Source organism: Poecilia formosa, unplaced genomic scaffold (assembly GCF_000485575.1).
Source record: "Poecilia formosa unplaced genomic scaffold, Poecilia_formosa-5.1.2 Scaffold445, whole genome shotgun sequence".
Lineage (NCBI taxonomy): Eukaryota > Metazoa > Chordata > Actinopteri > Cyprinodontiformes > Poeciliidae > Poecilia > Poecilia formosa.
The window spans coordinates 300,015-327,619 of NW_006800384.1; the positions used below are offsets into that span (position 1 = coordinate 300,015).

The following is a 27,605-nucleotide window of genomic DNA, read 5'->3' on the forward strand; positions in this document are numbered from 1 at the left end:
TTTCAGATTTTAGTCAACATAAATCTGCAGATCACAGATGGAAATCAATCCATAAATCAAGTTTACTTGTGCAGCACATTTCATCAGCAAGGCAGTTCAAAGTGATATCAAGGTCAATGTTCCATTAATTATGGTTTCAAAGCAACTCTTAACAGGTGGCTTTTTAGGCTTCATTTAACTCAGTGTTTTGGCTGTTTTGCAGTTTAATGGAAGTTTGTTCCAGATTTGTGGTGCATAGAAGCTGAATGCTGCTTCTCCATGTTTGGTTCTGTGGATGCAAAGCAGACCAAAACCAGAAGACCAATAGACAAAAGTATTACAATTACAACTTTGCTTTCTTACAACGAATGCTCTACACACGCTGCAAGAACTGTTTATATTCAGTTTAATTTAAAATTATAAATTATTGCCACTGACCTTGAAAATCACTGGCAGATAAATAAAATAAAGGAAATGGCTTTTAGTATGAGCACACAGAGCACTATTAATGGACTTTTATTGCAAGTTTTAAAGCTTTATGTGTCACTATTTACCAAATAATTCAAAGTTGACACTTTTAATGCACTTAATACATGTTTGCTTTATTTACTGAATTACACTTCAAGACAACAGCCATAAAAATTAATGAAGACTCCTTCATGTTCACGACAGGTGTTTTGTCATGCTTATGACAGTCTTGTGCACACTCACTCAAATAAAGTGTTCCGTTAGTTTATTATAGTTAATGATGCAGAAGTGGATTTTTGTCTCTGCCAAAGCAACTCATGTCCACCTTTTCCCTCTGTTACATTTCCTTTTTTGTTGTTTTTGCATTGCAATTACCACTGTAATGTTATTAATGAACACAACCCTTGGATATTACGTTTATCTTTTCAAATGTTATATTTTATGATAATATGTACATCTTTTTTGCTGTTCAAACATACCCTTTTTAGTTAATACAGATGATTCAACTTTTTTGTGAAAAAAATGAACAGAAACTAAATTAGGGATAAATCAAAATTGGGTGATCTGAAGTGAACAGCTCCTGCATCAGTAAGAGATGAATAAACATGTTGATTTTAAGGCTTTTTGCACATCTTTGCAAGCAGTAACTGGAAATGTGTAGAAGCCTGTCTGAACTCTTATTGAAAGGGGCGGAGCCTGATGAAGGTTACGTGAATCAGAGTAAACCAGTTTTATCTGTTATAGCTGAATATAAATTAGAATAATCACCTAAAAGCCAGTTGGTGTGGCGGTTGGTCCTCTGAGGACGTTCTTCCTCCCTCCTGCTGTTTCTGCAGGATCCTCACCACAGGACGTCTGTTTGGTTCTGGAAAACTTTCTCTACATGTGTTTTTAATCTGGGCTGGGAACTGCTGGCTTTAGTCCATGAAGCTGTGAAGTCGCTGGTTTAAGGTGGAATTAGCAACACATACAGAGACGATAAAAGTCATTCATTCAATCAATCAATCAAGTTTATTTATCTCACACATTTCAGCAACACTGTAGATCAACGTTTTTTACATCATGAAAACATAAAATAAAAAAACAATTAAAGAAAACCAATAAGCTGTCTTGATTTTAAAAGAACTCAGTGTTTCAGCTGTTTTGCAGTTTTCTGGAAGTTTGTTCCAGATTTGAGGTGACTTAAGGTGGTAACAGCAAAATAGAGACTGCAGACGTTACTGGTTTAAGGTGGAATTAGCAACACACAGACAATGGAAGTCGCTGGTTTAAGGTGGTATTACCAACACAACACCAGACTTCAGGTTTTGCTGAACAGGAAGCGTCTTTACGCTACATCTGAGGCAGGGATCTGAAATGGAAAAGCTAACAGGAGCTCGGTCCCCCAGGGGTTCCTTTTCCTTTCAGCCTGGGATTTTATGCTGAGCTGAGCTGGAACGCCACGGCTCGCTGCTGAGCCAGACCATTTAAATACCCGGGTCTGGTCTGGCAGGCTGACAAGCAGGAGTGGGATTCGATCTAAGTTCTGCTTTCTGAGCATCTTCTGGGAGGAGAATTCATATTTTCCAAACCGTCTCAGATCTGGTGAAACCATCATTTGCTCAGTGAGGCGTCTGCAGAGGTCAATGTCCTCCAACGCTTTAAGCGGATTCTGTTGTTCTCAGCAGAAGTTTTTGGAACAGAAGACAAATGAAGGAAATTCTTGTAAACCAAAACCGGTTCAGATAGGAACGAGGTTCTGTTCATGAATTCTTCTTGCAAGTTAGAAATTACAAAACAGACTTTACCTCCACATATTTCAAATATTAAACTCTCTACTGGGCTTTTATTTTATTTAGTAGAAAGTTATTGTAGTTAGTAGAAAGTTAGAAAAAAGCAACATTTCAATTCAAAAACCCATTTTTGCTTCTAAATTATTGAGTAAATAGAAACATGAGTTCAACCACAAACCCTAGTATTTAGGATCTGTGACCATCAGATTGATGCAAAGTGCTGATCAGTGTTTCAGGAAGCCCAGATCATTCCTGGAACTTCTTTATAAATGTGGACTGTAGACGCTGACCTGAGCTTCATCCTCCATCGCTGTGCATCACATTTATGGAGGTACTAGAAACACACAAATACAAAGGTTCCAGATTGGGACTATTGTATGTTTAAAAAAATGCAATGAATTGTGTTAAAGTTTTTATCTCATTAAGTTTCAACATCTAAACGGTTGAAGGTTTAAAAAGAGACACCACCTGCAGGATGAGCCATCGTCCTGCAGGGATATTTTGGAGGGGGAACTCTCAAGGGTTCGTAGGTCATGATGATAGGAATAAAGCAGTTCAGGCTGCATAGCGAGGATCAGCGGCTGTGTTTACAGTTGCAGATTTCAGGTCAGCTCTGATGAAACCACTGACAGCTGCTGGTATCTGGTTTCAGGGTCCCCTGTCGGAACCTCGGACCGTGTTTCTACTCCGTCATAACTGTGTGCTGAAACAATGGGTCGCTCCGAGCCAGATCATTTTCCCAAACATGGCTCGACTCTGATTGGATCCTGATGTAAAGCCTCTCTGCGCGCAGCCTAACCTGACGTGTGATGACTGTCTGAATGAAGAGCAGAGCTGCTGGGGTTCAGGGTCTTCATCTCCGACGGATCAAAGCGGATGATGAAGACCTCTTGACTGCTGCGCCTCCCAGTGATGAAGCTCTGTAGAGTTAACAGCCCTCAGAGGGAAGCTGGTTTGTGGTGGAGGAGCAAAAACGTGATGGCGTAATTGTTGAAATTACAGTTTTAAGATTTCAGTGTTCCTGACGTATGCTGGTCTGCGTTCCTGATGGTCAGGATCTCTCAGAGGGCCTCATAGTTTCCAGCCCTTTCAGACATCCGACTGCAGCTTGTTGTGTTCTTACTCTGAGGAGGAGAATTTGCTCCGTCTGGATCTTCCAGCATCTGATGAAAGTCAGCGGGGCAACCGGCTGCACGGCGGTGCCAAAAACTTGCCTCAGTGCTGTGGAGGCTTCAGCGCCAGGAAACATTTTGAAAGAGGTGTGACCCTGAGGTTCTGCCAGCTGTAGATCTTTCCAGTCCAGAATGATGTCATCTCCGACATCCCAACCTTTAGACTGAAACTGAACATGTACCACATGTTCATTTAGGTTTAACTCGAAACAAAATCAGGTTGAGCTGCTAAAGCATATTTTAAATCAAATCCGATCGACTCCACTGGGAGACGTCCAGGAATTGCCCTGATCCCATGAATCCTGCAGCAGCTCGGCTCTGAGTCGTCCCAGGATGATGGACCGAAGCCCAAAACTATTCAGACCCCAGCAAAATTAGATTAGAAATTATTTTTATTCAACCAAATGACAGGAAATGAGATGCAAGGAATGTCACAGAAGATAATAAAAAATGGAAATGTAAAATCAGTTGTTGTTTTTTTTTTAAAAAAACATACAAAAAAGAACATTTTAAAATGTAATTTTAAATTATTTATGTTCTCAATAATTAATCAAAAAACTCTTTATTGGCAGTTAGACTGCTTTAACAGCTGAACATTTTTCTGCAGGTCCCCTTTGCTGTTCAGATGGTTCATCTTCCAACTGTTTTCTCACCTGACAGCCCAGTAGATTTGATTTGATTGGGGACCAAAATAGCAACATTTGTTACATTTTCCACAGCTGCAGTTCACTTTCAGGCTGCACTGAAAGTGTCAAACAATCTAAAATATTTGACAAACCTGTTCTCCTCCTCGCCTGTGGTGGCGCTGCACTAAGAGTTTCTGAAGGAAATTGCACTAAAACCTCCTAAGAAGACACTGTGGGCAACTTCCTTCGTTACAAAATGTGAACATAAATGGAGTGGCACCATATTTTAGCAGTTGTAAGATTTCTCTTTTGTCTTTGGTAAAAAATAAAATACAGACCATTTCTGCCTGTAGGGAGACGGTGGATGATTAAAAGTTAAGGAAATATGGGCCAATTTATCGGAGCCCTAACATAATAAAAATTCAGATCAGCTGATAAATTTGCAATGCATAAACTCTATGTACATCGTGGTACTTTATTTTGGATTTAGTTAATGTTGTCGAAACATGTAAACCAAAATCCATGCATGAACTTTATTGAAAATAAAATTCCAACCAGAGAACAACGAGCTAATGTTACGTATTTCCAGTATTTTACTGTTTCTCTCTTCCTTGCTGCCCATTCTCCAGAGAGACGAGCTGCTGGCAGGGCTGCTAAATCAGTGATTCCACTCCAGAAGTTGACACATGTTTTCCTGGCGCTGCTCATGATTGAACTCATACTTATGCTCCTGCAAACTGAGCCATACTGTTGTTTAGAGTTTGCACGATTTGGCCTTCTCTCCTGCAGTGACGTAAATCAATGAATTCAGTCGGCTGTCAATCAAATCACATCAACACCGGCTTGTTCCACCCCTGGGCTGGGTACGAAAAACGGGGTGGAACCTTCCTGGAGCTGCTAATGGAGACAAATCTGATTTGTTCACTCGAGCTTACCGCCCAAATAAAAAACAGGTAGGAATGAAGTAGGGTACTAATGGTTCTGAACGGTTTTTATCATTTTTCTCTCTTGGCTTGATCTCCGTCCTGCAGAGCATTCCTGACGTAATGTGACTGATGATTCCTGGGCTCTTCCTTCAGCTCTTTGATATTTGAATCTAATGACTGAAGCAGCTGGTTTCTTTGGCAACCCTGGCGACTTTTCTGCTGCAGGAACAGCTTTAATCTAGGCGCTCCGGCTCATTTGAGGAAAGTTTTCCAGCTCAAGCATGCCATGACCATGATTTGTCCGTATCTTCTAAAGCCCGCTACACATTCCAGCTCCTTGTTTTTATCGCTTTCTTACCTCTCGGTGTCCTTCCATGAAGTGATCACTTGAAATGTCGAGGTTTTGTTACCAGGAATGTGGTTTTGTGATCACCGCATCCAGTCATCCATTCAGAGTTCTGCTACTGCAGGAAATGTTCCCAAACCTCAGGCTTGCAGAGGAAAATGTTATGATGATGTTGGCTTCCAGCTTCTCCTGAATGTTCATGGCGGGCAGCTACAGAACCACATTTTCTCCGACTCATTCAGAATCTGTCATCCTGGCTCCGGGTCGTCTCTCACGACTGAGGTGATAATCTGAAAATGGGAATGTTCCTGTTTGGTATCCTGGAGGTGCAGATGAAGGTGGAGATCAGGGAACATCATCTCAGTTCTCCTGACCTTCTCTAGGCCGACCACTGCCCAGTTTTAACTGGTTAAAGATGTTCCAACCAGTCAGATTTTTATTCAGCTTAAAGCAGCTTCCCTCAGGGTAAGACAGGGTATCAATTTATCTTGTCTTATACTGTAATTATTCAGATGCTAGACTGTTATTTATAAAATCAAACAAAGAAAAAGTGAAATGGAAAAGTTCAATCCATGATCCATCAGCCTGCTGTGTTTGGTTCTGTTGACGATCCATTTTGGACTAAACTTAGATGGATTTGACACTAGAATACCTCAGAAAATGAATAATTTTCCCCTCTGCAGAATGATTAGCATTCGATTGTTTGGAGATGACCTTATGACCTTTCAGAGGTTGATGAGCATCCACCATTGCTTCTCTAACGCTGCTTTTCCTATTGATAGTCCGGTAGACCTGGTTCAATTGGGAACCAAAATTGCAACATTTGCTCCATTTTCTGCTGCTGTGGTTCACTTTAGTGTGTCAAACCAACCAAACCCTTTCAGCAACCTGTTCAATCTGTGACGCAAAGGGCACCAATGTGAATTCAGGCAGCTGATAGAAATAGAGACCTGTTGTGGAAAACTGCTGCCATGGAAACTGATTTAGGCCCAAAATGACTCGGCTCCCGTCTGTCATCTGAAGTCTCTCCTGCTGGACCAACAACTACTTCAGACATGCAGGGCTAGCTTAACAGAATACGCGTAATGAGCATTATTCTGATTTTGCTAGTGCAACTTTTAAAAGTGCAGGTAATTTCAGTATTGTCACAGAATTACATTATATAAGCAATTTTAAAGAAAGGAAAAAACAAGCCGCATGCATATCGAGAGCTGCAGGTTCACTGGTCCTGGAGTTGGATTAAAGCGGGCTGAACCGGACTGGTGGGACCGATACACCCTAGGCCCATTGATGGGCCTTCACATCTTGGTGTTGTGTTAGCACACCTTTACTCTTCAGGGCAGTAAACAAAGACAACCTTCAGAGTCTACCTTTCTGGAAAGTTTTCTTCCATGACTGCTCATAAATGATAAATCTCTTTTAATCCCCCCAGTGGAACTCCCTGTCCAGGCTCTGTCTCGTTCACTCAGAGAAACAAAGACGAGGAGGACATGTCCTGACAGCTACTGTATCCTCGTCTGCTGAAACATTTAACTCTTCTGGAGAACATGTTCTGACCCGATCCTTAAATGTCATTAAAATCTGCAATTCATGAACTCTAAAGAGCAACTCCACTCACTCACAGCTTGTTTAAGCTTTTAGAGAATAAAGTGTTGGAAGAAAGAGCTGAGAACATGAAACTGCTGAGGTTGTTAGGAAATAATGTGCTCTGGTACCGCTGCAGGGAAATTCTTTCCATTTCTTTATTAGTAGTTTACAGTCTCCAGGGAAGGAGTTCTTTCCATTTTACATTTTACCAAAGGACACAGATGTGTTTGGTTTCTGAAGCCTGAAAGAGTTCAGTCATCGTCTAACAGCCAAAGGTCGGTCCATGTGACCCAGCAGAACAACTCACCAGACCCAAAATGTCATGCAGGGGCTGCGTCACTCAGAGCTTGTAAAGATGAAGACCTGAGATCAGAAACACTCTCTTTCCCAGGAGGAAACTCGCATCTAATTGTGTTGTTCATGAACATCAGGAGGAGGTTCTGATGGAAAGTTCTCAGGTGTATTTTAGTGTCTGGTTCTGTGGATCCTCTGTATGGTTTTCTGAGGTTTCAGGACCACACTGGAGCCATAACGTAAACATGAGAAGGCTGCTGGAGACACATCCATGGCATCGATGTAGTTATTTTCCATCCTTAAAGCCACCAGAGTTGTTTCCTCCTGCAGGTCCGGGTCACAGATGCTTTCTTCAGAGATGCTCCTGGAAAGTTAAAAGATCCAGTTAGACTCATTTATTTTCATCACATTCCCACAACTAAAAGGTTTAAATATCTTTCATTTTTCTTCATATCCTCCCTACATGCACACTTTGTTTGTCAGGGTTATCTTTTTAAAATTTCTTAATAATTTTAAATCTCTTGGAGAATCAACATCTCTTACACGTATACAACTTTATTGATGGGATCATATCCTGACTTTTGAAGTATAATTATTAGTTTGATTGAATATTTGCAGGTTTTCAATTATCAAGTTTTGTTTGACTTCCAATACAAACTTTTCAACATTTTCAGCTGCAGTTATTTTTTTCAATAACAATATTTCTTGTCAGTTTCATTTTAAGCTGACAGCATCTAAATAGTCGTTAATTTCAGTAATAAGTGTATTAAATTTCTTGACTTGTGTCCATTTGTGTTTTATATTTTATTGCAGTGGAAGATCTTTCTTCCTTTTCATGACTCTTTGTGCAAGATTATGTCAGCATCACAATCCACCCAGGATGAAATAGCCTGAATTTTGAAACAGACTCTATGGTCATTCCCTAAAACTCCCAGAACGTTTGGTGCTCTGCCCTGCTTTCTTCTCCATAGTGGAGTGTTGACATTTTTCAGTTTGGCTGCTTTCTGCCACCTGGTTTTAATCTTGTGTGACCTGCCTGGTCCTTTGAGTGTGTGCCCCGAATAAACTGACTGCAGCAGAAAGAGGTATGTTTTGGCCCCAGCTCCATTAAAGGCCCTGTGGGAGAAGACTGGAGCTACTGTGGAGGTTGTTGCTGTTGGAGCATGAAGATCTCACTACCGGCATGTGGAAGAGTTTAGTGGAGAGTCCAAACAGGATGGCTTAGAGAAGAGTCAGCCTCCCTATAGTGTTTTTCCTCTCTGGATGATGATGTGCGGCTCTCAGGTGGAAACTTGAATCAGCTTATTTTGTTTCTGGTTGTCATGGCAACCGGTGATCCTACAGTTTATTGGTGTCTGGCTGGAAGTGATGAATGATTCAAGCTCTGCTGCGTTGGGGGAAAAAAAGTCGCTGCTGGTTTTTACGGGATTATATTGGGAGGACGTTATGTCAGTATGTCTGGAGCCGAAAGATTCTGGTACCTGATCCGGTTGCTGTCCAGTCGGAGGAGGTGTAGGTTGGTCATTTCATTGATTCCGAGCGGCACATGGATCAGCTGGTTGTGGTCCAGACACAACTCCATCATGGAGTGATAGGTGCCGAAGAACGACTCTGGTTCGATTCCCTCTCCATCCAGCCTGTTGAAGGATAGGTAGAGGTACTCCAGGCCAGGATCCATGTGGGCAAAGATGTAGCCTGTGGAGGAAGTCTTAGTTAGATCCATGATGAAAGCATAGATGGCTGTCCTGCGGCTCCTCTCTGTTCCCCCAGTGATCCTTGATCACCATCTATCCTCAATACCTCAGGGTTTTTAATATTTGACCCTGCTCTACCTTTTCTGCTCTTGTCAGACTAAAGGCTCTTCCATACGTCACCCAATGCCAAACAGTCGACGCGTAAGTTTTGGAACGTTCATATTCATGCACACCTTTCACAAAAGGCCCAGACCACCTGTCAGACCACCTGGGGACAGGTGGTCTGAAATTCCTCACCGTATCTGAAGAAACACTTCTTAAAAGTATTCATGTTGCCTGTGGATACAAAAACCAGATAGTTGAAGCAAGATTTCTGCATAAAACACGCCCACGGACCTCAAATCAAACACACTGCAGAGTAGGTCTGTGCAGTTGGACCAGGGCCTGGTGTCAAGAAGGGGAGGAGGCCGCCTCTTTGTGAATAAGATGATGCAATTTTTGTTTAGCGACTACATCAGTGAAGGCCTATTAAGGTGCTTTGGATGAACTATGGGAGAGCCTTAATAAGTCACATCTTCTGGTTCTCTTATGATGGTCCAGTACAATGGGGATTCCCACCACTGGACCTCTGGGTTGTAGACAGAGTATTCTTAAGGTTTCCCTTCAACCTACCAGGTATCCTCTCAACCTTATTTCCCACAAGCACTAAGTGGACCAAAGACTTGGGCAGGTATGACGGAACCAGGTAAAAGTCATTATGTGACAAGTCAATGGACTCCAAGTTCCTGCAGAAGTTAAAAGAAGAGAAATTATGTTTGAATGTCCTTATTAAACCAAACTCCTGGCTAGTAAAGATAGTTCTGTTCTGGTCCGACCTGTGGTTGAACCAGGCCATGGGAGCAATCCTGGTCTCGTCCAATTTGTTGTGCCTCAGAGAAACCATGTTGAGGTTGGTGGTCTGATTGAAGACCGTCTCTGAGATCTCCTCGATCAGGTTGTTTTCCAGATACAGCTCCTGGAGAAGGAGAAGAAATGTTTGATGCTGTTTAAGCAGAATGTTGTTGTAACATCATCTGTTAAACTACTGAGCTAATTATCAGATGTTACTGTTGGACCTGGTTCTGACTCATGACATGAAGAGAGTGTAATTCTGTATTTGCAGGTGTGTTCAGGATGCAGGAGTACCAGCAACAGTCTGCTGGTTCTCTGCCTTCTCTGCGGTTAACCACAGGCTGTAATTAGATGGTTAGATTGGTTTCCCACAGGTGGGAGGTTAAATATTCAAGGAGAACCTTGTTTGCTTTCAGCGACCATGAAGCAACTTAAGGAGCCTCTCCAACACCTCTGCTGCTGGTCATAAGTAATTTATCTTTTTAGACAACTTCTTTTTGTAAAAGTTTGTTTTTACTTTATAATAAACTTGTCAACAGAGATCTGAAATTTGTGAACCGCATAAGAAGCTTTATAGTTCCAAAACAACCGGTTGTGGATGTTGTGGACTATTTCACAAACCCACAAGATTACTGGAACCTGTCTGGTTTTACTTTTGTTTAAAAGTAAAACCAGTAAAACTATTTAAAAACTAACAAAGTTTAGTTAAATAACCAACTTAACTTGGTGAATGTGTCTTCATGAGTCTCCAGCAATGACTAGAAACATATACTGGGGGTTCCTGGACAGACAAAGTTTCCTGAAGGATGGATGGAAAGCACTCTTAAGGTGCATTAAATAGACCATAAACTCACATTTGCCAAATTAGAAAACATTTAGTCCCACTAGCCACCTAAAGGAGATATAATCTTCTTCCCTGAGTTCTGGATGTGTTCCTGAGTCCTCTTCCACTAGATGAGACCAGGAGGCATCCTAATCAGATCCTTAAACGTCATCAACTGATTCCTCTATTTGTGGAGAAGCATCACCTCCTCCTGTGTAATACGCGGAGTTTAAGACTCCGCGTATTGTGCAAGCCACGCTCTGTCTGCAGACAGTGGAGATTTCATAGTTGAGCCAAACAGATTGCTTACATTTTTCTTGACATATTCCTTCATTTTCCAACATCAAAATGGATACTATCAAGTTGATGAGCTAAATGGGTGCCTAGCCATTTCTTCTCCATCATGGCAGCCACTGCACACCTGTCAGTGCGACACAGAGAATGGCAATAATGCTGCACAGCTTTACAACTAGTTGTGCCAACTCTCTACCTTATCAGCTCAGTTTGCATACAAAATACTTCAATATAAGCTCTGTTTAACGTCCAGCAGTTTGCTGTGGAACACGTAGTTGCTGCCTTGACACAGCGTGTCCAGCATATGTTTGCATGGAGTCTTTCTCAAGTTCTGAGCATCTGATTAGGATGCCTCCTGGCCTCATCTAAGTGTGAGAAGATCCTCCACAGCTGAGGGTGTGGGAGTCTTGAGGCAGATGCTGATGAACTCTTGATCAGTCTTTCTATGTCCTGTTTCATGATGCTATTACAGAGATATTTGAACTCCTTCAAACTGATCAGAGACTCCACCCAGAACGTCTAGAAATAAACTAGACCTTCTGCAGCCCGAATCGATGAAGATTTTTAATCAAGTCTGACTCATTGCACTGTCTATATCACCGATAAGATTAAGATAGATCAAACATGTACTGATCTCAGGTCATAGCTGAATCCAGTCAAGACTGGATTTCAGTTCACCCCACAGAGTTTCAGGTTCTAGTCATGATGGAAAGGATTTTATCCTTTTTACCAGCAGTGACTTGGGAAGACCCTGGGGAACCGTCCTGAAATGGTTTCTTCCCAGTCTTAGGTAGGAGAGCTGGATCAGAGGTGCAAAGGCCCTCGGGTTGACGTTCCCTTCACTCAGCAGATTCCCCTCCAGCTCCAGGATCACCAGGCTGCTCAGATCTGAAACATGATACAAAAGTGTTTCAGACTAATCAGGTTCAACACACCGAAATATTTGTGAGGTTGGAGGTTTTAAAAATGGTGCCTTTGATTCTTGTAACAGAGACACTCTCATCACTCAACCAGTAGCTTTCCTGTCTAGCCCAGAGCTAAGTTGAGTCAACAACAACTCAACTTAGCTCTCTTAGAGCCCCGACCAGGTAGGTAGTATAAAAGAGTACCATTATCTAGTACCGTTGTCTAAAAATCACATTGAATGGGACTGATTAACTACGAGTGGATAATGTCCTCACTTGGCAAATGGCACTGAGGACTTAATGTTTATAGTACCTTTACTCTGTTAGAGTGTGACCAATGCCAATGAGATTACTTGGTTTTGACTTCTTGTAATAGAACCAGGTGGCTTCTTTAGGCTGTATTTTACTGATCTGGTTCCTGTTTCTTGTCAACACTGACTCTCTTATAGAGTGAACCAGACAATTGAAAAGGGGAGCCCTGTACTTTAGTGAGTGAATCAAACCCTGGCCAGTCCAACTGCTTACAGTATGTCATTTTCAGACTGGTTGCTGGTTCAGGATGGCATCTCCGTACCTTGGAAGCTGTTTTCATCTATTCCTCTCAGTTTGTTCTCATTGATCTTCAGTTCCTGCAGTGTGGATGGGAGGTCAGATGGCACTACGTCGAGAAGATTCTCGTCCAAGTAAAGACGCCTCAACATCTTCAGGCCCTGAAACAAAAGTAATCTGTTGTCATGGACATATTTTGTTATTGCGAAACCCAAAGAATATGTAGTTATTACGGGAGTTAAAGAGTCAGTCGTCATGGAGATATTTAGTCATTACTTCCTGATCATAGAGGAAGAACTGCAGTCTGCTGGGGATCTGCAGTGGTCTAGAGTGGTCTAGGTTTGTGCAATGGTCTGGGTGTCTCATGCAGTTTTAGGTTCTCCAGTGGTCTTTGGGTCTGCAGTGGTCTTTGGGAATGCAGTGGTCTTTAGGTCTGCAGTGGTCTGGGGGGTCTCCAGTGGTCTTTAGGTCTGCAGTGTTCTGATGGTCTCCAGGGGTCTTTGGGTCTGCAGTGGTCTGGGGGGTCTCCAGTGGTCTTTAGGTCTGCAGTGTTCTGATGGTCTCCAGGGGTCTTTGGGTCTGCAGTGGTCTTTGGGTCTCCAGTGGTCTTTGGGTCTCCAGTGGTCTGGACCAACATGTCTTACCATGAAGGCTTTGGGATCAATCCCAGCAGACGTCAGCTTGTTCTTCTTCAGGTTGATCCATTCCAGGTTGGGAATACCGTTGAAGGCTCCTGCTGGGATGCTGCTGATGTTGTTCCCTGCAGGTTAGAACAGTTTCAGTCCAACGAATACCATGAAGGTGTTTATGGTCTGGTTCTTCTGAGTATAATGCATTTGGTAGCTAATTGTGATATTTCCTGCTCCCATAAGCTATTTTGCCCTGACCAACAGACGCCAGGCAGATCTTACCCTGGTTGCCCCACCTCCTACACCAGCCTCCCCTGGCTGTCACTCTGTCCCCCTGGTTGACCCCATGTCCCTCCCCTGGTTGTCCCACCCCATTGGTCCCACCTGGTTGTCCCTCTATCTGTCCCCTCTTTGTTCCTTGAACTCACCCTCCAGGCTCAGAGACTTGAGCTCCGGGATGTTCAGTGGAGGGAAGTGGATCAGCTGGACGTTCTCGCAGGTCATGGAGACATCAGAGATGTCGCAGCCGGCAGGGAGGACTACTGTTGTTTCCTCCTCTTCCTCCTCTTCCTCCTCTTCCTCCTCTTCCTCTCCTGGTGCCACCTCCTTCAGCTCATCTGTCTCAGTGGGATGCGTTGGGACTGGAGGTGGGAGGAGTTCTTCTTTTGATGGCATCTGGAAGACGTCTCCTCTCAGCCACACCTCCTCCTTCACCTCTTTCTGTTGCTCCACTTCCTCCTTCCTTCTTCTTTCCTCCTTCATCCTGCTCTCTTCCTCCTGCTGCCTCCTGTCTGCCTCCTCTGTCTTTGTCCTCCACTCCTCTTCCTCCTTTTCCATCTGCAGCCTCAGCGCCTCCTCTTCCTCCCTCCTTTTCTCCTCAAACATCTTCCTCTGCCTCTCCTCCCGCTCCTTCCTCTCCCTCCTCCTCTTCTTTCTCGCCTCGTCCTTCCTCCTCAGACGCTCCTCCTCGCGATGCTCCTCTTCCTCCCGCCACACGATTCTCTGGATGTCCTCCTGGGTCAGAGGGACGATGTGGTCCTTGGGGTGGCTGGGAACTGGAGAGTCACCAGAAAGTTCTGGGCTGAGCCCGGAGTCTGTGGGGGAGGCGGGCGCCGCGGGGCAGCCAATCAGGGAGCAGGAAAGGAAAGTGAAAGAGATGGAGAGGAAGAGGAGGGATGTAAAGGAAACTACAGGAGATGGTAGAGGACAGACAGACGGGGGACGGTTGGACACAGACGGGTTGTGTTAGTGCTGCAGGCAGATCCCAGACCAGCTGCTGAAGCTACAGAGCAAAGAGCTGCTGTAGACCGGTCCGACCCAAACCCACCACCAACGGGTCTGTCCCTGAGGCTGGACGTCCCTGAGGCTGGACGTTCATATCTGTCCCTGAGGCTGGACGTCCAAGAAGCTGGATGTCAGAGAGGCTGAATGTCCAAGAGACTGGACGCTGAGGTCTGTCCCTAAGGCTGGACATTTGGGTGTGTCCCTGGGGCTGGACATCCAAGTGTGTCCCTCACGCTGGACGTCCCAGAGGCTGGACGTCCATGTGTGTCCCTGAGGCTGAAATCAGTGTCTTTCCACAGGGAAAAAATTCATGGAAAAACAACAAAATCTCTGGAATTTTTTGGAGCATTTTCCAGGTTGGAAAATGAAAAGATTTGATTCCATCATTTCATTATTTTATTTTTTCTTCTCTTCAAATTTCTAAAGGAAAACAATTTAACAACACTTGATGAATACAGTTTTTGTCAAAAAAAATTTTAGGTTACTTTGACAACTTCAACATTGTTTTTTATCATTTTATCTGTTTTTGTACCTAAAGTTTTGTCATCGGTCTGTTTCTCTGTGCAGCTTCTGGGCTGAATGTCTTTTATTCATGAAGCTAGTTCAGTCACGAAAACGCTGAACTTCCACTTCTGGTCTGGAAGCAACAACTGCCACACAAACAGTGGCCACCTTCACCAAAGATATTACTTTACTATCACCAGATCCAGATCTGGCTTCGTTCCTGTTGTTGATATTTTAGTTCAGAAGAAGAAGTTGTCTTTGCTCCTGCTGGCAGCTTTTCTAATCGTAAAGTTTTCCATCACCAGAACCCAAACTGTACCGTTAAGAACACAACGTTCAGGTTCTCATTTTTTTAAGGCCTAATTCTTATTTTGGCTTCAATTTGTTTGTTTTTCTGCCTTTTTAAGGAGAAACCAGGCAGATAAAAGTAACTTTTCACTCATTGAAAGATAAACGATCTAAAAGCCCAAGAAACTAATAAACTGAACCTTTCTGCAGGTTTTACAGCAAAGTCATGCAGCTTGGAAGGAAAACATGGATGAAACCCAGGATCCAGTGATGGATCGTTTTCCCAGACTTCTTAAGCAAAAACGTAAACATTTACGCCCACTCACAAAGGGAATAAAGCTCTATTCTTTTTTAGTTCAGCCTCTCTGACACTAAAAGCACCAACATATACGTATGCTAAAACAGTTCACAACATGTGTGCTAGTGGATCCAAAATGTGTTGCGCACATTTTTCAGCCATGATGGAAACAGGAAGCAGCATGCTGAGGCCTCAGAGATGAAGACTGGAGATTTAATAACTTCGTGGAGTCATCTCTGCGTCTCCGGATGCTGCGCCATGGCGTCTCACATGTTGTGTTTCTACCTGGCTCCATGCAGACGGGGCAGCAGCGGCCCGCGGGGGTGGCGGGGAACGGGCAGTGCATTGTGGGACAGGTCATCTCGTCACACACCACCCGTCCTTCGCTGCACAGACACGTCACACAGGGCGACGGAGACCAGACGGCCAGGTCCAACATGGTCAGCCCGCGGTACACACACTGGGTCTGCTTACCTGCAGCAACACACAGACACACACACACATATCAGAGTCAGTTCAACATCTGGCCGCCCTGCAGAGCCACCGGTAATCACTGCTCACTGTTCAGAGGAGCAGCCATTTATCAGCACCAATTTCCTTAATTTTCTGAGAGTCAGAACTCTCTCAGCAGTTTTAAAGTTAGACATTTGGTTAAATTCCCAGAAGTCCTCCAAGGTGGAGGAGTTCGATCTCCCGGGTTCAGACGCAGCTTCTTCCTCACCATTTCAGTTTCGAATCCCATTTGAAGCGTTCATGGTGAGTCTGGACCCGGGAAATGTTGGAAAATATCCAAAATATCCACATCAGTCTTAGATGACTATTGGCTTTTTGTCAGATTTTTACATCAGATGATTTCTGAGTTTCTTTGTCATAGAATAAATTAGTCTTAATATCATAACTTTAACCATGAAAATTATGGCCTTTATTTATTCTTTTGTTTTCCACATGTACAACTTTTTCTGCATCAGAGGATATCCACGTTTTTTTCTTGTACATATGTGAAATTAATCTAGAAATCTACCTTCTGCGAGGGAGGAAATTGACCAAAAAACTTTCTCTTTTTGTGTTTAAACACTAATATTTTCACACTACCAGACTGGGTCGGGATAATTTCCATAAATAATTAGATGAAAGCTGATTTTCATCCAAACACATGGAGAACGCATCATTTTAATGCTTCAGGCTGCATCAGACGCAGTTCCCAGGCTCATTTGAGTTGCAGATTTTTCTTTGCACGTCTTTTGTGAATTAGTACGATGCTCCAACTCTGGTTTGCATTAATTTTTTTCAATGTTTTCTTGCGTATTTGACGCAGTCGTGGCCTTTATTCATGAGCAGCTGCACAGGAAGACGGCCACTAAAAGCCCCAGTTCGGGATCTGAACCTAGCAGGTTGTTGTCCTGCTCCAATAATTGTGCGTCTGGTTGGTCGTCTGGCCTGTACTTGTGCATAAGCAGCAGACAAAGCAGTGATTTGTCCTGTTTGCCACCCCCCCCTCACTGAGGTAACCCAAGTCGTAGAGCTCCAGGCCAGCGACATGACGAGGCTGCGACGGGCCATGAGTCAGAGGGAAAGACTTTAAAACACCGTGATCCAGCAGGAAGGGCTCTCTGGCTCTGTTTGGACTGCTTCCCGTCTGTCATCTGTCCTTCCTAATGGCATGCTCTCTGTTGGGTCTGCAGGAGCACAGGTAGTTAGAGGCTCAGCTAGTTTCTCTATTGTCTCGGGCGACTGTCCCCCTGTCATCTCTGCTGAAGCACTCATACTTTAGAGCTTTTCTTTTCTCTCTGAAATATCATTTCTCCGCCTCTCAGACTCTTTTCTGCTACCTTAATGGCAGGGATGTATAGCAAGGCAATCCTCTGCTTCTCAGCATAATGCCTCTGTTCAGAGGGAAACTCAAATTATACTCTCTGGCTTTTCCATCAGTTAAAGTCTGGCAGAGTTTAAATCTCTCACTGTGTTGAATCCTTACTGTCCCAAACTCTCTGCCTTATTTATGTATTTCAACCCAGAAAAGTTTGAGTTCAATGGTTCTGGGGGTTAAACGGGGATTCTTTAGAGTCCAATTCCTGCTGAAATGAAAAGGCTCAAGGATTGAACCCTGCAGAACTCCGTTTAGACTCTGAATAGCCTTTAACACTTTATAAAGTAGGTAAAAGTCTTGATTATCCTCATAGAATCAACTAAAACCAGTTTGTTGTTTGTTTTATTCTAATATTTATTTATTGGCTTTGGAAGAGTTGCACTCTGCTGGGTCTGCAGGAGCACATGTAGTTTCTTTATTACCTCGGCCAACTGTCCCCCTGTCATCTCCACTGCAGCTTCATTCTGTAGAGCTTTCCTTTCCTTTGCTTTGCTTTCCTTTCCTTTCCTTTCCTTTCCTGATGAAAGGAAAGAGCCTGACAGCCTCCATCTTTCAGGCTCTTTACTGCTGCCTTAGTGGCAGAGATGTACAAGACAAACCTCTGCTGCTCACTGCAATGCTTAAAAAACCCTAAAATTGTGCCCTCCATCAGTTCCATCAGTTTCTACCCTGATTCTTCTCTCTCTCTAATCTGAAAGATTTGTATGATTTGGTCCGCTTGTCTGGCAGAGTTTAAATCTCTGTCGACTCCTTACTGTCCAAAAACTCGCTGCCTTGTTAGAAAAGGTTGAGCTTAGTGGTTCTGGGGGTTAAAACGTGACTCTTTAGAGTACAATTGCTGTTTTAATGAAGAGACTCCAGGATTGAAGCCTGCTGAACTCCATTTAGCATCTGAATACCCTTTAACCTTTTATAAATTCAGGAAAACTCTGAATTATCCTCCAAGAATCAACTAAAAACTGATTTCAGTTTGTTTCATGCAATATCAGGTTTTTGGTTTTGAAAGAGTTGATTGTTTAAAGTCCACTGCACCATGCAGAAATCTTTTTGCGTTCATTAAAAGCAGTGCTTTCTTAATTTTGATAAACTGAAGTATTAAACTTTTGATTTACTCCAGAACAAATCAGAAGTTTCTTCAGTTTTAGTCTAGTTTCTCTCTGGGTTCGTGAGAAAACCTCCTCCGCTTTTTGAGGGGTTTTTTAAAACCCAGTTTAATTCATGAGGGCCTAATAAAGCTCCAGTTTCCCCTCTTTTGCTCTTTTAAAGCATCAACCATCGACCACAGAAAGAAATGAGCCTAACTCCTTGCTAAGATATCTGCCGCCGTCCCTCTTAACTCCTGCTGATCTGCAGGATTCCCGTCCTCTCTATGGGACACCTAAGTTTTCCCTCCTCTAGTCATGTTTGGATGTGATGATTCGTCATTACATGAGTGAACGAGAATAAGAGGAAGCTTTTCCTCTGAGTCCTGCTGTTTCTCTCCGATTCCTTCAAGTCAGCTTAACAGCCGGAAAAAAGCTCTGACTGTAAAATTTACACACCCATTCCTGGTGGTTTCATAGTAATCCAACTGTTCTGTTAAATGTATTTTATGGGAAAAGGCAACATTAATTTATAGCTTAATTTAAATGGAAGAAACAGGAAACACACCAGAGTTATAGTTAACTAAAACTAACAAAAACTGAAATGGAGAAAACATTTTTGTCAACTGAAATAAATAAAATCAGTAATTAATGGGGGAAAACTGGAACTAACTGGAACTACATTGTGCCAGTTAGCATAAAACTTACTGAAACATATTGAAATTACATGTTTTTGTGTTTATGAATCTATTTTTCAGACTTTCAAACTAAAGAGACTTCATAATTAATTTTATCTGTTGTTTTGTTTACTTATTTTGGATATTTAAAATATCTTCAGATTCCAGCTGTTTTTAACCAGATTTGGACCGAACCAGATCAAACCTTCCTGGTTCGGTCCAATCAGCTGGCTGCTGTTCTCTTACCGACCTGGGATGACGCTGTAGCTGGACTGCAGCTCCGGGATGTTCCTGTAGAACGTCAGGGTTCCTGCTGGTGTGTGTGGGCCTTTCGGGCCTGGAACCAGCCGGATCTTCAGAGGTTTAGAGCGCCCCTCACTGGTCCAGATGAAACCTGCACACCAAAGCGCAGATAGCCTCAGCTTGCATTAGCTCAGAGAAACGCCAAAACCTGTGGAAGGGTTGCCAACCGTCCTGCAAATTAAGGCAAACCGAAGTTTGACAGCAGCCTGCAATTTGTCCTTATAAACACTAGATGGCACTCCTCTCCTCACTGAACTTAACTTAGATTAAAAAAACAGCTATGTCAATGTAGAAAGCGCGGCACAGCTGGGCTTATTTGTTCAGAAAGCACAATCTGCACATCTGACTCATTTGCGCTTGCGGTGAAGAAATTAAAATACAACCTGTTATAAGATTACATGTTTTCCTAAACAATGCTATAATTCCCCTTGTGAATAATTGCCATAATTTAGTTAAAAGATTTTAATCAGAAAGTTGTGTATTGAACTCACCGTACAGTTAGCTAGGAGCTACTGTCAGTGCACCCTCTGGTGGACTCATCACGGACAAATAAAATACCTTTATGTTTTAAAATAATGCGCTTAAACTGTTTTTATCTTTATTTCTTGCTGTTCGCTTTAAATCACATATTATTTTTACAATTACAAAAGAAAAAAAAAGAACAAAAATACTCTCCTTGGAAGGATTTCTAGCACGTACAAATTAGCTGATGGTATGGATTGTGACAGGGCTTTGTCTGCAGGTCACTGTGAATTCGAAAAAAAATATTTTATAGGCTTATATGGAGAAATCTACAAATCAAAGGAAATACTTCAACTGTGTAAAGAAATAGGAACAAAATAATCAGCGTCAGTGATGAAAGCTTTTTGCAGTTTATGCCATCAGGAGTTTACAATTGGACATGGAGGCAAGAATGATTTATCTAAAGCTTAATGAAAAATATGCAACATGCTTTTGAGTGAAAACTGTAAACTGGTTGACATTGTATTTGTCTTTAATTCTACTGAAGTTGCAATCTTGCATTAAAAACATCATTCTGTTTCATTAGCTGAAAACATGAGGGAAAAAAATAAAAACTTTGTGCCAATTAAATCCCTATTTTTAACAGAAACAAGATTAAACATTGTTGGATAAATAAGGAACATTGTTTGATAATGTCATAATTTCCATATTATGTCATTAACTGGGTGGAGCTGTCCCATACTTTGGAGGCTTCTGGTCCCCTGCAGAGAAACATTAGTGACATGTCTCACCCTGTCCGTCCCTCCACCGCTTCCCTCGTCGTCTCACCCCATCCTGGTTCCGATGTCTTGACTCGGCCTGGGCGTCAGGCAGGATCAGAACCACCAGCAGCCACAGAGCGGCCCACACCAGCCACTGCCTCATCCCTGCAAAGCGCCACAGATCAGTGGGGTCAGACGAACCAGAGCGTTGACCTGCAGCAGCGTGTCAGATGCAGCTTCGCAGAGCCGCCGCCGCCGCTGCTCCTCATATAGCCGCAATGCGCTGCCTAATGGCCGGGTCCGGCTCCCCAAGGCTCTAATAACGGGTCTGAGGCTGCAGTCTGTCATTATTAGAGCAGGCAGATCTGCTCAGGTGCTAGTTGGTCTGGTTGCTTTAGGAGGAAGCAGCTCTTTGTGTCTGAATCATCCGGGCTTTTGGTTTGAGTCCAGATGTTCTGAGAAGCTGCAGCGTTCCACCTTCTGATGGAAAACGGCGAACGCTTTCTCTTCTCATTTGTCATCCACATTCAGAATGCGAAGCAGTCAGCAGTTTGACACTGCTACCACCAGAGGTCAGTACATCCCACATCCTGCACCTTTAAAGTGGCAGCATTATGTGTTTTCCAGGCACACAGTGCCACTTCATAGCGTAATCAAGTAACTATGTTACCTGCTACGTATATCAAATATGACTTAAAAGAAAATTAGATTCTTTAAATTGGGTCTCTGTCTCTTTAAAAACAGCTCTAAAAACTGCTCTTTCTGAAACTCCGCCTTCAGGAAGTCATCACAACATGGCTCCTCTGTTAACCCTTTAACAATGTTTTAACCAGCGTTGAACTGAGAAGTAGCTCATATGAAAAGCTCAGCTCCACCAGGTATCTCCTAAATACTGCTGGCTAGTCTGAAGGAGCTGAGTGGGAGGAATAGCATTATAACATGATGTAAAACTCAAAGTCGGTTTTATACAATACTGCCTCTTTAAAATGAGGTCACACATCACTGACATCACAGCAGGATTATTCTTCTGTGATATTTACATTATATTATGACCATGTTATGTTATCATAATGTGTTACTGAACTAAATTGAAAAGGATCTGTGGTAACACTCCTTTGTGCAGCTGTCTGTCACTGAAGGAGCTGCAGCTTCATGCCTGGAGGGCGGGACTTAAATGCTCTGCTGTGATTGGTTAATGCGCTCTTCTGGGTTTTTGGCAGGGATCTAACCCTATAGGGTCCAGGGGTGTCAAACGATAGTCCTCAAGGACTGCTGTCCTGCAGTTTTTAGATGTGCCACAGCTACAAAACACTGGAATCAAATGGCTTAATTACCTCCTCCTTGTGTAGATAAGTTCTCCAGAGTCTTGCTAACGACTAATTATTCTGTTCAGGTGTGGTGCAGGAGTGGCACATCTAAAAGTTGCAGGACACGGGTCAGCTATAGTCGTCCTGTAACAGAACCATTTAAAGGTCACATTTCTGAAGTTCTGGATGATGTCCATTCGCCATCACGTTACTTAGCAACAACACCAAACCAGGGAGGCAGACCTGTCTCTGCTGGAAACTGTCCACCATGTTCAGCTGAGTTTAATAGCTGCTGTTTGAAAAAGTAACATAAAGCAGATGGATTAATGGAACCGGTGCTTTGTGATTATCGCTCATCTGCAGGGTGTAATTACCAATGAGGCCCAGCAGCTGATTATCTCCATGCAGTCTGGTGCTGTTTACAGGAGCAGTGTTATCATGTAAACTTGTTTTAGCTTTACATCATGTTATAATGTTTTTCTCTCATCAAAAACATACATGGACTGTTGTTTTGATTCTTTCGTGCATGTTTGAGAAATCTCCATGACAACCATTCAGCTGTGCCAAATATCTTGGGTAGAACTAGTTCCACCTTCCAGACAAAGCTCCTCCCTACGTTCAGCTCCTTCAGACTAGCCAGCAGCAATTAGCAAACACCTCATTATGAGCTCCTACTTAATGCAATTCTGGTAAAAATGCTGTTAAAGGGTTAAAAGTGGAGCCATGTTCTGATGACTTCCTGAAGGCGGAGTTTCAGAAAGGGCAGGAGTGTTTAAAGAGACAGAGGCCCAATTTCAAGCCATTAAATCAAGAAGTAAATTTTCTTTTAAGTCATATATAATATATTCAGCATTTTTACAACAACTGAAGGTAACATAGTCACTTGACTGTACTATAAAATGAAACTATGTGCCTGTAAAACACATAATACTGCCCCTTTAATGTTATGTGTAAATGGCCCTACAGATATTATTCTGCTCCTTTATGCGAGTCAGTGTGATTAATAAGCAGAAATCAACTTTACAAACTTCCAAGTTAATTTAAAGGAGTGGATTGTTGTATTTTTCCCATGACGACCAGAAAGTTCAGCAGCATATCTGGATGTTTTTAACGTTAGATCAAATGGTCTTCGTGGTTACAGTCAGCTCTGTCTCTGGCTGCTTACTCCTTATTGCTTCATGCAGGTATTCTGCAGCTTGCATGAAGCTTCCTGGAAGCTTTGCTGCGGACCCCGACCCGCCCCCAGCAGCAGCTTGAACACAGACCGCCTCCCCCCTCTGCCCTGACCAATAGGAATCCAGGAATAAATAGGAGACAAAGAGAGAAAATCAGTGCAACACAGGGGAGAAAACAGGAGGGGATGGAAAATATTCAGCAGCTCACTTCCTGGATGAACAGGCTCAGATGGAGAAACGTTTCTGCTCCAGTTTGGTTCTCCCAGAGTTTCTGCTCAGATGGACCCAGAAGAACTTCAGCATCTGTACACGTGCAGTCCAACAGAAAAACACTTCCTGATTACCACAACCTTTATTTCACCAGGAAACGTCTCTGTGAGAGGTGAAATATTTCAACATGTTCTGGTCAAAACAGAACAGCATTAAGGCAGAACCAAGCAGAACTGTGGACAACAAATTGGTAAATCAGAGTTACAGGCAGAAGAATCAGCTGGGTGGAAATGAAACAGAAATTAGTCTAAATAGAACCAGGCTAGGTAGTTAAAGCAGCACATTTTATTAATTACTCTAAATATTTTTGTATCACTTATCAACTTAAACTGGGGATTTTAAGGGTTCTGGTTCTGATCTGAGTCCACATTTAGCCCCAGGAACTGAAAAAGACCTTTTAGACCCAGTTCTGGTTCAACGGTCCATCAGAGCCTCAGGGCTCCAACAAACATCTCACGATGTGAACTGAGAGTCTTTCCAGCAGGATTTAATTTGGACCAGTGGACATTTAATCTGCTTCAGCTGATTCTTAATGAGTTCATCTGACGACATTTTGGTCTCTGGTAGAAAAACTAAACCAGAGGAAAAATAAGATGGCAAACAAGATTCTGGAGGAATAAGTAGAATCTATCCGGATCCAAAACTGGGCTTCCCAGAAATTCTTAAAATCACAATTTAGGTTAAAAAAAACACTGAACAGTGGAGGTGTAATTTATTCGCATCAAAAATATCTATGTCAGTCCTGGATCAAATGCCGTCCTGTTTTCTACCTAAACTCTTTCAGAATTCGACAGATTTTAGGGTCCGTTCACTCCAGCCATGTTTAGTCAGCTTTAAACGAACTCTAGTTCGTTTGGGAAAGTGAGAATTTGTAATCGAACTCAAAAAACAAACTCTGGTTTCCCTAAAAACCTCAGGCTCATTTTGGTTGACACCACACCAAAAGCAGGAAGTGGACTACGGTGCAGGGCATTGTGGGTAAATACAACCAAAACAAATGCGACTTTAGCGTTAGCGAGAGAAACGTCTTGTGGTTTTTTATCAAAGACAAAAGAGAAATCCTGTAACCGCTAAAATCTGATGCTGACATTTTGTGGAAAAGGAAGTTGCGCTGGTCTTCTTCTGAGGTTTTTGTGTTGTTTTCTTCAGTGATTCTTGGTGTAGCGCCCCCACAGGTGAGGAGGGGAACAGATTTTTCAATTAGTTTGGGTTGTGTAACAGCTCAGTGTGAAAGTGAACCTCAGCAGCTGACATTGTAGCAAATGTTGCAGCTTTACTCCCCGATAGGAACCGGGTCTCCCGGACAATTAGTGCTGTTTGAGAACATGAAGGTTCCTAATGCAGCTGCTGAGGAGAGAGAAAGGTGGACCGAACCAGAACTTTATGTCAGCATCTTTCAACAGCTGCTTTGAGCTGAACCACTGACCTGAAACTCATCAATCTAGACGTAAACACCTCTGGTTCTGGAGGAAAGTCAGCTGACGTCCAAATCCAGCTACCTGGAGCGGTAAACCGGTCCCAAACGCCCCACAGCAGATGAATCTCAATGAGCTTCTACGTTACATTCAAGTACATCTGGATTAACTCAATACTCCAAAAGGATTTAAACCTTTTTATTCTCAAATGTATGAGAAGATGTATAAAAAAAATCCTGACCAGTCATATTGACTGTTTTCAAGTGATTTCATTTTTTTTAGTCAGTTCTGTAGTCAGCCATTTTTGATTAGATTTTGATGATTGACCTGTTCCTCCTCTATAAACCACTATAAACAGGATTTATATCAACAGGGTTTATAACAGGGGTGTCCAAAGTGCGACCCAGGGGCTATTTGTGGCCATTGGTATTGATTTTGTGTGGCCTCCAACTGCAATTGAAAATAATGCAAATTTCTTGGTTGATGCAGATTGGGACTTTTTATTTGTAATCATGCTAAAACTAATACAGGTATGATTTTTATAACAAAAGGCAGAACCAAGTTTATCTACTGAAAAAGTGTCTTTGATGCACCCAAATCAGCTTTTATTCTTTATTAAACTTGGCTAAACAGAGCAAGCGTTTTGAAAGAAATAAACACAAAATGAATAACATTCATTTTAAACAAAAAACATAAATTCATTATTGTTTCAACATTTTTTTCCCCATAACAAAAAGTCTCCAATCTCTCAGCTGGAAGCAGCAACTCTGCTCACGTTTTGCTCATGATTTTGTTTTGGTCTGAAACGAGGTTTCAGACCAAAACATGTAGTTATTACATCCTGAACTAATTATAGTCAGTATTGCTCTCATAGCCCCGCCCTCACCTCTTCCTGCTGAAAACAACAGTTCATCCTCTCTGGTCTGGCTAAGAGGTCTTGACCCAACAGTCCTCCAGACTTTCTGAAGGTTTTCCTGTGAACTTTTGCTGCTTTTTCATTCACTTTCAGTCCAGAAGTCAGATTAGTTTCACAGGAAATGTAAAGTTTCGACATAAAAAGCCTCCTAAGCTTGAATGGATGGGGAGCAGATTCCTGCCTCACATTTGTTTTAAATCAGTGTTTTGTTTCTGGTCCCAGCTCAGTTTGTTTTCTCAGATCCGTGAAGATATTAAAGCGTTTTAATTTGAGGCTCCTGTGGAGCTTTGGTGTCAGGCTGCTGGAATGTAAACAAATGCAGTAAAAGCTGCTAATTACAAGCCGTTAACAACTGAAAATAAATCTCCTGTAATTCCCAAACATGTCAGGATGCTCTGCCATGACTCAGACAGCAGAGAGACAGACGACGGGGACGGAGGGACAGGGGGAGGAGCCAAGGACAGACAGACACGGAGTCAACGTTACCGTCAGGTTGAAGCCGAACTTCTGTCCTCCTCCAGTCGTCCTCGGCGCTCTGAGAGGTGTGTGTCGCCGTGCGATGACACCCTGAGAGTGTGTGTCTGTTTCAGACACGAGACGTTGAGCGGAGCTGTGAGGAAGAGGAGGCAAAGGAGGAGGGAGAAAGAGGGTCCAACATGTGTCTTCCTGCCTGGGAGAGGACGCTGCCAACCTGCTGCAGCAATCTGAGCAGAGCAGGCGGTGAACAGCAGGAGAGGTCATGTTGGGGTCAGAGTCCTGCAGATCCGGGAAACTGACTAAATTCAGCAGAGAAAACATCTGCAAAGGCGACGGAAGGAATTATTTTAATTGAACTCACCTTCTTGTGTTTGGACTCACGTCTGGGTGTCCATAGAGACGTTATTAAGTAAATTAAAAAGCGTTTTCCTTCAAGTTTGAAGAATCCCAGAAATCCTCCAGAATGAAATGATCAGAATCAGATGATAACGAGAGTTCAGTCGTAACTAGTTACATTTACTCAGTTACATTTACTTGGGTAGTTTTTTGGGGTTTTTAAACGTACTTTTAGAAGTATTTTTACTACTAATTTATCATTACTAAGTATTGCTACTCTTACTTGAGTAAAATTGCTGGATGAAAAACAAACAGGTTTTAACCAAAAATCCACCAGACAAACAAACACAGGCAGTGATTGTTTTTTATTGAAAGAAATTGATTTGTAAAAAAATTCTATTGCCTGATTAATTTTTTTATTGTCACTTCTTTGAATCATTGTCATATTTGTCCTTAAAATGACAAAATTTCCATTTAGCTTTACATTTTGGTCCATCTAATCGTGTCATTTTTAAATATTAAATAACCAGTACTTTTGCAGACTTTACACCAAATACTTTTCTACTCCTACTTGAGTAAATTCTTGGACGGCTACTTTTTACTTTTACTTCAGTTAATATATGTTGTTGAAGTAGTGCTACTTTTCAACAATTTTTTGGTTACTTTGATGATAACAGAGGTGACGGTACGGACTCATTTCAGCAGTGTACGGCGCCCCCTTCAGGCTGCTTCAGCGCATGACTGAATATTCAGATGTCTATGATTTAAAGCTGCTGCCGATTAAACCGTCAGTTTGATGGAATCCCCGGAGGCTCCGGGGAGCCTCTTAGTCCTGATTGGTCCTCCAGACATCTGGATACAGGCGCCCCCTACAGGCAGCTGCTGGAACAACAAAACCAGAGCATCATTGTTCAATGATTGTTTGCTGTTTCATATATGCATAAACTCAATAAATATATTGTTTAAAAAAATTTTTTAGTGAAAATTTCACTAAATTTTCACTAATTTAGTGAAAATTTAGTGGATATCAAAAAAAAAAAAAAAAAAAAAAAATAATAAATTTAGTGGTTTTCAGCTGATGTTAAATTCAAAATATTTAAATAGTGTGGTTTCTAAATATTTTCTTTTTAGGTTTTGCACTCCTGTAAGATTAAAATCAGTAGCCATAACAACACTGGTATAGTTAGCGATAGTTTTTTCCCATTAATGACTGTTTGTATTTATTTCA

The 27,605-nt window shown here is 42.4% G+C and overlaps 2 protein-coding genes across 8 annotated transcripts in view; one reads left to right on the top strand and one right to left on the bottom strand.

Annotated features, from left to right (window-relative positions):
- The window catches only part of cenpp (centromere protein P), a 98,695-nt gene that overhangs the window by 69,751 nt on the left and 1,339 nt on the right, over positions 1-27,605 (top strand). The gene's annotated exons all lie outside the window — the stretch shown is intronic.
- Positions 7,002-26,260, bottom strand: ecm2 (extracellular matrix protein 2, female organ and adipocyte specific). 6 transcript variants are annotated; one of them, XR_001659525.1, is made up of 13 exons: positions 26,051-26,257; positions 20,512-20,646; positions 19,206-19,349; positions 15,615-15,803; positions 13,384-14,049; positions 12,971-13,086; positions 12,352-12,487; positions 11,603-11,760; positions 9,740-9,879; positions 9,537-9,649; positions 8,652-8,865; positions 8,350-8,557; positions 7,446-7,534 (listed from the first exon to the last, which is right to left on the bottom strand). XR_001659525.1 is itself a non-coding variant. In XM_007577543.2 (12 exons), exons 2-12 carry the CDS (start codon positions 20,642-20,644, stop codon positions 7,342-7,344), a joined length of 2,163 nt encoding a protein of 720 aa, XP_007577605.1. In that variant the 5' UTR covers positions 20,645-20,646; positions 26,051-26,256; the 3' UTR covers positions 7,002-7,341. The 6 variants fall into 6 exon arrangements, 5 of the variants coding, with proteins under 5 accessions (XP_007577605.1, XP_007577604.1, XP_007577607.1 ...); XM_007577543.2 differs by lacking the exon at positions 8,350-8,557 and having other exon boundaries at positions 7,002-7,534; positions 13,384-14,010; positions 26,051-26,256; XM_007577542.2 differs by lacking the exon at positions 8,350-8,557 and having other exon boundaries at positions 7,002-7,534; positions 26,051-26,256.

Bases quoted from the DNA above. Each gene is read 5' to 3' on its own strand.
- ecm2 (XM_007577542.2), bottom strand. From the start codon at position 20,644: ATGAGGCAGTGGCTGGTGTGGGCCGCTCTGTGGCTGCTGGTGGTTCTG. The intron at 11,761-12,351 runs GTACGGAGATGC...ATCATGTTTCAG, and splicing joins AGATGAAAACAGCTTCCAAG to ATCTGAGCAGCCTGGTGATC. The intron at 7,535-8,651 runs GTACCAGAATCT...TTAACTTTCCAG, and splicing joins CTGGACAGCAACCGGATCAG to GAGCATCTCTGAAGAAAGCA.